Source organism: Cyprinodon variegatus, unplaced genomic scaffold (genome assembly GCF_000732505.1).
Source record: "Cyprinodon variegatus isolate N-32 unplaced genomic scaffold, C_variegatus-1.0 Scaffold322, whole genome shotgun sequence".
Classification (NCBI taxonomy): domain Eukaryota; kingdom Metazoa; phylum Chordata; class Actinopteri; order Cyprinodontiformes; family Cyprinodontidae; genus Cyprinodon; species Cyprinodon variegatus.
Window position 1 is genome coordinate 54,375 of NW_015150775.1, and position 10,360 is coordinate 64,734.

The 10,360-nt window shown below is 38.3% G+C and overlaps 1 protein-coding gene across 1 annotated transcript in view; it reads left to right on the forward strand.

Moving 5' to 3' along the window:
- Nucleotides 1–632: 632 nt before the first annotated feature.
- Nucleotides 633–10,360, forward strand: part of LOC107091043 (aconitate hydratase, mitochondrial-like) — a 16,797-nt gene continuing 7,069 nt past the window's right edge. The window contains exons 1-8 of the mRNA XM_015384755.1: nt 633–723; nt 5,488–5,630; nt 5,806–6,064; nt 6,936–7,028; nt 7,112–7,270; nt 7,377–7,527; nt 7,609–7,713; nt 8,437–8,528. Coding sequence (XP_015240241.1) covers nt 688–723; nt 5,488–5,630; nt 5,806–6,064; nt 6,936–7,028; nt 7,112–7,270; nt 7,377–7,527; nt 7,609–7,713; nt 8,437–8,528 — 1,038 coding nt within the window. The 5' untranslated portion in view covers nt 633–687. The remainder of the gene's footprint in view (nt 724–5,487; nt 5,631–5,805; nt 6,065–6,935; nt 7,029–7,111; nt 7,271–7,376; nt 7,528–7,608; nt 7,714–8,436; nt 8,529–10,360) is intronic.

A 10,360-nucleotide genomic window follows, 5' to 3' on the forward strand; every position in this document is an offset into this window, starting at 1 on the left:
ATCCATCCATCCATCCATCCATCCATGATCCATTAGGGGTACTGGTGCCGATCTCCAGCTGTCTATGGGTGAGAGGCAGGGAGAGGCAGGGTTCACCCTGGACAGGCCCCCAGTCTATTGCAGGGCATGGGGTAAGTAGTTGAAACAAAATCAAAATGCTAATTTAACATTTAACAAAGGGGAAATAGATGGGGAATATCTTGCCTCTTAGAATCTGATCTAACATCTATGATGTTTCCATACCATTTTATTTTTTTTATATATAAAAGGATCCAACTGGGCAGCTTCTCTCTGTGTTTTTCCCTGTTTTGTGGCAGCTTTCATCCCTTGTTATCAATATGTATATAAATAGTGAGATAGTTTTAGCAAAGTAAGGCATAGAAAGTAAAGGTACTAGTGTTCAAATATGGTAAAAAAATACTCAAGTAAAGTGCAGATACCGAAAAAAGGAACGGAAGTAAAGTAACTTCACTCCTCTGGTTTACTTTGAAATTTTTGCTTTTTTTTATTTCTTTTTTTTATTAAAAAATGATATAAACTTAAAAGAACATAAATATTCATTGTGGATTTGCTCCAGTGGGTGGCGGAACAATGAAACACGAGCTGCTTCAAACCACAGAAGAAGAAAGCAGGCTTTACAATCGCGTGACGTCACCTACGACCCTCACATCTTTGTCAGTGAACAAAATGGCAACCTACTGTCTGACTGTGTCCCGGCTCCAGGTAAGAGGCTTTAGAGCACCGCTTAGACCTTCCAGCCGGCAGCGGACCGGCTCGGGGGGTTTCTCTGAGCGGCTGGATCCGCTGGAAGGTGTTAGTTAGCCCGCTGGAGGTCAGAGAAGCGACGCTGAGAGCGGAGAAGCCGCTCAGGTCATCGTGTCCGAATCCACTCTGAGCGCATTTAGCAGGAGAAGTCTGCTCCAATCTGACCCTGTAAACCACCTCTGGTGGCTTTTTATGACAAGATGTTGTCGAAGGCACGCGCAGGCTTCAAACCGCTATGCTAGGTTTGGTTCTGGCGCTGGAGTCTGGCTGCGATTAGCAAGGTTATCAACAAGGTTAGAGCTGCCTGGGCTCCTCTAAACACTGATTCATGTTAGAAATGAGGCAGAAAACACCCAGAGCATGCTGCTGTTAATCTGACAGACATACAGGGTAAAAACAAAGTATGTGTAGGTTTCTGTAGGTTTAAATGTAGTAAAACTATAAACGTAAAAATGAATAAATTCAAGATTTCAATTTCTTCCTTGTCACCTCATACATCATTTGTGAGAACATTAGTATAGATATGGATACAAGATTTTAAAGTGAGAATTTTGTAAAAACACAATTAGGCGTCACAGATTTTTGAATAAGCATGAATCACAAATTTATGACTATCAATCACAAATGTCAAAGTATAAATCTATAACTCCTGATAAAGAGTTATACTTAAACAACTTTTGTTGTTTCGTTTTCAACAATTCATTCAGTACAGCTTTCCAGACGGTAAATGAACATTTCCGTTCCATAAAGTGCAGCAGGGATCAAACGTTAACCTGCTGTTACCCTCCTCACCAGCAGGTGGTGCAATGACCATGAAAGTTAATAGAAAACCGCCTTAAAGCAAGAAGGAGAAAATGATTAAAACTGAACCACAGATTGAAGTTATGGCCGTTTCTCAATTCACAAGAACGCGAGTACGGACTTATGTCCTCGCCAAGTATGTTCTTGAGAAGAACACAGAAAAGTCTGGACTCGGGGAGAACGGGAGCATAAATATTGGTCAATTGGAACAGAAGCGTACTGATGACATCACCATATTTCACCTCCTGTTACTATTGGTTGTTAAATAATGATATATTCTTACTTTTTTCATTTAGTAGGGGGGATAATAATGAACACAGTCAGATAAACACAAATCAAATGAACATTTTGCCAAATAAAACAAAAAACTCTCCATCAGAGCCAGCAGTCCTTCACACACTGCTATGCAGAGAGAGGCCGCTACAGACAGGCTTGGCTCTGCTGTTACCCTCAGAGGTCCGCTGGTTGCCGCTGTCCTGTCAACTTCGGATTTTTTTTTTATTATTACAAGCTAAATTGGTAAATGGGCCATATAGTGTTCTCTCCTCAAATTATCTTAAAATCTACTTTTATTGAGCAACAGAAAAGAGAACCTTTAACTAAATACTAGGAGCTCTGTGAGCAATAACCTGGAAGCTGCTGCCGCAGTGCATGCTGGGACAGCTGTCAATCTCAAGAACGGACAAGTCTGCCCTGATGCATGCTGGGTAAAGAGAGAGGGGCGAGAACAACATCCGGGAACTTTGTCCGTTCTCGGCCTGCTGTTCTTGTTAATTGGAACAGTACAAGGGCTGAGGCTGGTGATGTTTCACGAGGACACGAGAACATGATAATGCACAATTACACATATTGAGAAACGGCATATGTGTTTAAAAAAACAAGTTTCAGCAAAACTAAAATCTATTGTATGTTTTCGCCATCATGGCTTCTAAACTTGTGTTATCAGATAAAACATTTGATGTCATTAGAGCTGAAACTATTAACTGGAATAATCGTTTTATCAAAATAATTGTCAGCTAAATGGTAAAAATGAAAATATAGGGCGTGCAGGTGGAGCAGTGGTTAGTGAGCATGACCCATGTATGGAGGCCTTAAGGCCAATGTATGCTTCTGACGCATGGCCTCTGCATCCATCAAATCTGTCTATGCGCGACCACGCCCCCCCATGCAGAGGTTCTTCAACCGTCGTCTCTCACCTCAAAAAATTCCTGACTACGAGTCGGACAGTCGCAAATCTGTGCAGACCTCAAGTGGAAGTGAGCAGACAAAAAGCAGCTGTGATTGGTCCTTGGTATGCCTTTCCGGCTGTCTGTGCGGTCGTCCTTCTCCATTCAGTGCCGGGGTTTTTAAAAACCGAGGAACAACTACAATGGACAACTACAACAAAAGGTTAATTGAGGAGGTTCGGAAGTACAATCCGTCGAAGTTCTCACGAGTTCTCGAATAGGCTCGCTCTTGTGCTTTGGAGGAAAACTGCTGCACGTCCCTAGAAATTCCAGACCGACGTTGCAGAAGCAAACCAGCAAAACCGGTTCGTGACCAGACCCAAGCAACATTTGATGTTTGCGGTTGCAGAAGTTTAATCCGCCCTTTATTCCTCGATGCGGCCGACCTGGGTTCGAATCCGAAGTATGTTCCTTTGCTGCATGTCTCTCCCCCTCTCTCATACCCCCTTTGTTTTCAGCCTACTGCCATAAAAACAAAACCCTAATGCCATAAAAACAAAACAAAACCCAAAAATATATACGGTAAATATTTAAACATATTTATATTTATTGCATTTAAGATAAAAAAAAAAAATAATACTTATCTACTGTCAATCTGCTCTATACAGAACTTCTCAAGTGCAAAGTTTTAGTTGCCAAATTCTTAAAATTATCAACGGATTAATCAATGAGCAAATTAATAATTAGTTACGGCCTTAGGTGTCAAATACATTTATGAACTGAAAACCAGGAACAAATATCTTTCATTTATTCCCATTTATTGACTCTCATTTACAAATTCAGATGCCTGCGAGGTTATTGACTGTTACCTTACCCCATACATAAGAAGCAACAATCAGCTGTATGTAAACAAATCAGAGTAAGTTTGTAAAGGTATTTAACTATTTAACATCAGCAGTGTGATATAAAAAAGTGATTTTCATACACTGATAATTTACAAACACAGATTTTTGACCCAGATAATTAGATCAGCAGTGATGAGATTGGAATCCAGATTTGTTATGTTATAAACATGTTTTGCTTTAAACAATCAGTAGAAATGCTGCTGAATGAACAAACTGCGCTCAACCCAATAACCTATTTTGCTGATGGATTAATCTGTCAATTATGTTTTACGAGTAATAATTGGTTAGCAAAAGGCTCCTTAAAGTGGATTTTTTTATAGAATTAAACCAGGTGAAACTTATTATTTTCCACTTTAGGAGTTCTGGATAGAGCAGATTGAAAGAGGAAAGTTGTTTTAATTTAAAATGCTAAATATTGTATTAGGGCTGAAACCATTCATTACATTTTTCGACAATGAAATGATCGGCAACTGATTTAGTAATCGAGTAATCTTTAAGTGGAGTGAAAAAAACTTTTTCAATCAGTTCTATCCAGAACTCCATGAGTTGGAAGAGTTTTAGTTTCACCTGGTTTAATTTCGTAAAAATATATTCATTAAGGAACCTTCTGTTATCCAATTAATATTAAATTTATTAATCAATTTGCAGAATAATTGTCAGTTGCAGCCCTATATTTTTTTTTTTTTTTAATTTTCATATAATTCCTGCTCTAAGTGAGTTGCTCTGTCAGCTAAAGGCATGTTTTAGTCTCTATATTCCACTTAATGATTAATCGATTAATAAATTAGTTATTGCAGTAATCGATAAATGACGTTTAATCCGATTAATTGTTTCTGACCTGCTATAGACTCTTGTTTAGAGGGAGATTGGGTCACCAGAACTAACCAAGCAATAAAATCAGGCTTTCTTTAAACCTCAGCAGTGAGACAGGTTATATCCTTCTTCTCCATAGAGAAGGGAAGAAGCAGAAATCCATGCAGTCTAAGTTCTATTTTTATAGTTATTGTTTTTTTTTTGTTTTTTTTTTTAAATTAATCAGTGTTTGAGTGTTTTAAATAGGGCTGAAACAATAAATGGGTTAATCGATTATTGTAATAAATTCCAACTGATTTAGTAATTGATTAATCATTAACTGGAGTATAGAGGCTGTAAAACATGCCTTTAGCTGCCAGAACGACCCACTTAGAGCAGGAATTATACCAAAACTGTAAAAAAAAACAAAAAAAAATGTTTTGCATTTAAGATATATTAAAAAAAAATCCTCTGTCCATATGCTCCATCCAGAACTCCTCAAGTGGAAAAGTTTGAGTTTTACCTGTTTTGATTCTGTTAAAAATCTTCTTTAAGGAACCTTTGGCTCTCTGATTATGAGAATTGCTAAATAATTGTTAGTTGCAGCCCTAGTTTTAATATATCTGGTAAATTCCTGCCTCTATGCATGAAATTACATCAGGAAGTCCCTTTTTTAATTATCAATTTCCAGACTGCCGTGTCATCTGTGTATAAAAAGTTTATGCTGAGAAAAACCTAAATCTTACTTTCCTGGCATTTTGTTTAGATGACAGGTGAGGATAAATTTGGCATTTCATGGAACGCTGTCCTACAGGACAACATGTAAAGGCTTGGTTTAGTTTTTCTGAAGTGATTAATGTTAGAATTAGAATGTTAATTAGAAGACAAGAACTGGTTAAATTAGTTTACTATAAGAATATGTTATTATGTGAAAAAATATCTTAAGTATCAATAAATTTAGATAAAAATTCAGATTATATAGAAAGATTTCAATCTCCATTGCTCATTTTATTTCCCACTAATGAGGAGAGATTATGTTCTGTCTTGTGTGTGTCCAGTTGGCCCTGGGTCATGGTGCCCGGCGCCTGCATGTATCTGCCGCTTACCGAGCCAAGGCCAAGGTGGCCATGAGCCGCTTTGAGCCCACCTCCTTCATCAACTACGAGAAGCTCCAGAGCAACGTAGAAATAGTCCAGAAAAGGTCAGTGCCCTCTTTAATCTGGCTTCTATTTGCTCACGTCTGGGTTTCCTCCAGCAGACGTAGCTCTCTGAAAGGTTTTTTTTTTTTTTAGTGACCTTTAGCACAGTTATCATCTCTCCAGCTAGAATCTCCTCCCGTCAGTAAAACAAAGTAACAAAGTTCTCTCTGTCTGCAGGCTCAACCGTCCTCTCACTCTGTCAGAGAAGATCGTTTACGGCCACCTGGATGACCCCCACCACCAGGAGATCGACCGCGGCCGCACCTACCTGCGGCTGCGTCCGGACCGCGTGGCCATGCAGGACGCCACGGCTCAGATGGCCATGCTGCAGTTCATCAGCAGCGGCCTGCCAAAGGTGGCTGTGCCGTCCACCATCCACTGCGATCACCTGATCGAGGCCCAGATCGGGGGGGTGAAGGATTTGGCCAGGGCAAAGGTGAGGCGGCTTTATAGATGTCTGGTATTAGAAATGTTACCTGCTGTGTGTCCATTTCATTCTAAATAAATCATCCCTGGGCTGAGGCATGGTGGTGGTAGCCTCATGATGTGGGGACAGAGACTGATGTAGAAAAGTTGGACTAGATGTAGAAAGCTTCACCTTCTAGCGTAACGACAGCATTAATCAGGCATTCAATGATGCCTGTGGCTGTTCTGTTGGTTGAGCAGATCAGAGCTTACCAAAGGTGGGCGTCAGGGCGGCGTTATAGACCCGGTATTAATGGGTTTCTCTCTGTCTCATATGCCAAGACCAAAGCAGGCGAAATATTAAATATATTTGCTCAAATAATTATTTTTCTTTTATGCAGATATCATGCAAAGATATTATGGATTTTTATTCTTTGTGCCGTATAAATCAGAGAAATTCCTCCAACAAGAAACTCGCTGATCATTTCTGATGCTGATTTTCATTGTGATTTAGAAAAATAGTTAAAAATCAAAACTTTTAGGAACAAATTATTCTAATATTTGAATAAAAGTTGTTCCAATATTTGATTAAAAACTTGAGTTAAGAGTTAAATCTATAAAGCTATGTTCATTTCAGCTGGAAGTGTTAATTTTCGTAAAGTTTTTATGAGAATATGGATCTTTCAGATGGATTTAATAAGGATTTTTGATCATGTTCGATATTTAATTGTGACATGAGGTGAGGGGAGCTGGACTTGGTCTGGTCTTAGTCTCCATACACTCTGGTCTTGGTCTGGTGATTGTGACTAACACTGGGTCAGCGGGGTTACTGCCTTCTTAAGGCCTTGCATGTTTTCCTTTATCCATATTAAAAGTTAAACCAGATCTTTTCATTCTCATAGGAAGTAAACGAAGAGGTCTACAACTTCCTGTCCAGTGCTGGAGCCAAATATGGAGTGGGTTTTTGGAAACCTGGCTCTGGAATCATCCATCAGGTAGGTTAGAACAGCTTCTGGTCTAAATATGGCAGACGCGGCTCTATGTTAATACAAACACTCCCGTCTTTTCTTCTTTGCAGATCATCCTGGAGAATTATGCCTACCCAGGAGTGATGCTTATTGGCACAGATTCTCACACACCAAACGGCGGTGGGCTCGGTGCCATCTGCATTGGAGTGGGCGGAGCCGACGCAGTCGACGTCATGGCTGGAATTCCCTGGGAGCTCAAATGTCCAAAGGTTAGCAGTTCATTTTAAAGGATGTGCATTTCTGTTCCCTCTTTTCTTCCTTTAGACGCTTCTTGTTTAGATTTTTGACACCAGTCGCTGTTTTTAATCCTCAAAGGTGATTGGCGTGCGACTAACCGGCACCCTGTCTGGCTGGACGTCTCCGAAAGACGTCATCTTGAAGGTGGCGGGCATCCTGACGGTGAAAGGAGGCACCGGGGCCATCGTTGAGTATCACGGGCCAGGAGTTGACTCCATTTCCTGCACTGGTTAGCATTAGATAAAGAGTTACAGTCGCTCAGAAACACTTCGACCAAATTGTTTGTTTAATTAATTGCGGCGTTTTTTAGGAATGGCCACCATTTGCAACATGGGTGCAGAAATTGGAGCAACAACGTCCGTGTTTCCTTATAATCACCGCATGAGGACCTACCTGGAGAAGACTGGCCGTGGAGGTGCGATCACAGGAATATATTCATATCCACCAGAGGTGTCAAAAGTATTCATGTTTATAACTCCAGTAGAAGTTTAAATCAAACCGTTTAAAAACACTTTTGTAGAAGTTAGAGGATCAAATCAAGCTTTTTATTCAAGCAAAACTGTAAAATTACTTTTTTTTTTTTTTTTAAACAAAGTATAAAAATAAAAGTAATGCAAATGTTAAAAATGTTAAGGACAGAAGATTTACTGCTCTACCCTTTTTAAAGGAAAATTTTTCGTAAATTCCTGATGATAACTTCCGTAGACTTAATTTTCTTAGTTTTATAACTAATGGTAACAGTGTCACATTTAACTATGCATCATCTTGGAAAACTATTTATTTGGTATGTGGTGAACAACAAGTGGGGGGCAGCACCGAGTCCAGCCACAAGGAAATTAATTGTCTGGATGAAACTAATTATTTTGATGGTTTTTATTTTTATTAAATACCAACAGGCCATAATGAAAATGAGCTTAAATAAAACAAAACTAACAAGTCTATTTTTAAAAATTTAAGGAGTAGAAGTAAATAGTAGTCTAAAATAGAATTACTTCAGTAAAGTATTGATAGCCCATATTTCTATTTAATATGGTAACAAAGTATTTGTACTTTTTTACACCTCTGATATCCACACAGAACAAGTCAGCATAAAGGTAGACATATTTAAACACTTTTTTCCTTTTGTGTTTTCCTTCAGAGATTGCTGCGGTGGCGGATGAATACAAGGACTTGTTGGTACCAGATGAAGGCTGCGAGTACGACCAGATCATTGAGCTAAATTTAAGTGAGGTTGGTCTTTTTCTTTTTTTCTTGCACTGAAAAAAAAGACAACCATTTTGGCAAATACTTAATCATATTAAGTTACTTTAACACAATTGTTTCATGTTAGCAGGTTAGGACATAAAACAATTGTGTTAAAGTTACTAATTATGATTAAGTAAATGCCAAAAGCAGTTGCATTATTTTTTCAGTGTGCAGCCTGAATTCATTTACAGCCATATAAGTAGATGCTGGTTGTGTTTATGCTTCTATGGAGTTAACTTTGTTCCATTTTTGTTGCAAGAAAGATGTTTTATAAGGGGATGCAATCTAGAAACAAAACATGAAAAACTATATCAGAAAAAGAGTAACGTTGCTGTTTTTTTAAAAATAATTATTTTTAGTTTTTATATTTTTAAATTTTTGCAAATTGCCCTTTTTCAGATTAAGGTTAAAAACCGAATTCTTTCCAAGTTGCTTTTTCTGGATCCCATTCTCTTCACGTCTGCTAAATGTTAGTGCCAACGTTTTTATTGATCAAGAATGAGCGTTTGCAATAGGCTGGAACTGGAAAGAACGAGATCTGTGAAATCAATTTTAAAAGACAGGAATTGGAAAAATTTTATCTGAACAAGACCAATAAAAAAAGAATAATTAAATCTGTAAAACAAATTAGAAAAATTAAGGTTAGGAAAATAAAATTTGATAATGAAATATATTTTTTGAAAAATTGAGAAATTAAGGTTAAATCTAAAAAAACAGCAAGGTTATTCTCAAAAATCTTTTTTTCTGTTGAGAGATATTTGAGTTTTGTTTCTGGATTGCATTTCTTTCCTTTTACAAAAATTGTTGCTAAAGTAATGGAACAAAAAAGGGATCTCTGACAAAAGTTTAACCTTGAAGGTTTTTTTCACGTCTCTGGGGAAGTTTCTGCTGTAAAGTGATAATCATGATTAGGAGTGTGTGGGACAAAATCGAGTTGCCCATAAATCGTGATTTTCAGCTGCCCGATATTACATCAATCTTCTAAGTTCTTAATATTGATTATAAATAAGGGAAATTGTGTCATGTTTGCACCTCCACTCTGACAGATGGCGCTGTGGAGCTGTGCAGCGCAGCACCATTTCTGTAGTTGAGGCTGTCACAGTGCAAGATGTGGACTGACTTAAACCCCAACAAACAAGGATACCAAAATAACCAAATAATCCATATCTTCTGATGAACATTTACAGCACTTGATTTTTTATCTACATGTTTAATGTTAATAGTTGGGGAAAATATCGCAATATATAATGATATTGCAATATCATGATAATATCAATTCAGTTCCAATTCATCTTATTTCTATAGCGCCAATTCACAACACATGCATCTCAAGGCACTTTACAGTTCACCAGATCATCCAGTCAGATTGATTCAAAGTTTTCTATCTAAGGAAAACCAGCTAATTGCATCGACTCATTGACCCGAATGCAATCCCTCACAAAGCATGCTTGTAGCGACAGTGGAGAGGAAAAACTCCCTTTAACAGGAAGAGACCTCCAGCAGATCCAGGCTCAGTGTGAGCGGCCATCTGCTGAGGCCGACTGGGGTTCAAGAAGACAGAAGCAGACATAGAAAAAGAAGCATAGATACAAAAGGAACCTAATATCTATTCTGACCCAAGTATCGTGACACATATCGGGTCGCACCACCCATGCTAATACTCCTCCTAATCATGATTAGAATATATTTGTAGATGCTTTATTGTGGATGACTCATAAAAAAATGAATAATCTGAAGCAGTTCAGCTCATCCAGTTAGATGTGTTAGAAGTCTGGCACTGTGGACGCAGTGAAACACTAACGACTCTTACTGGTTCA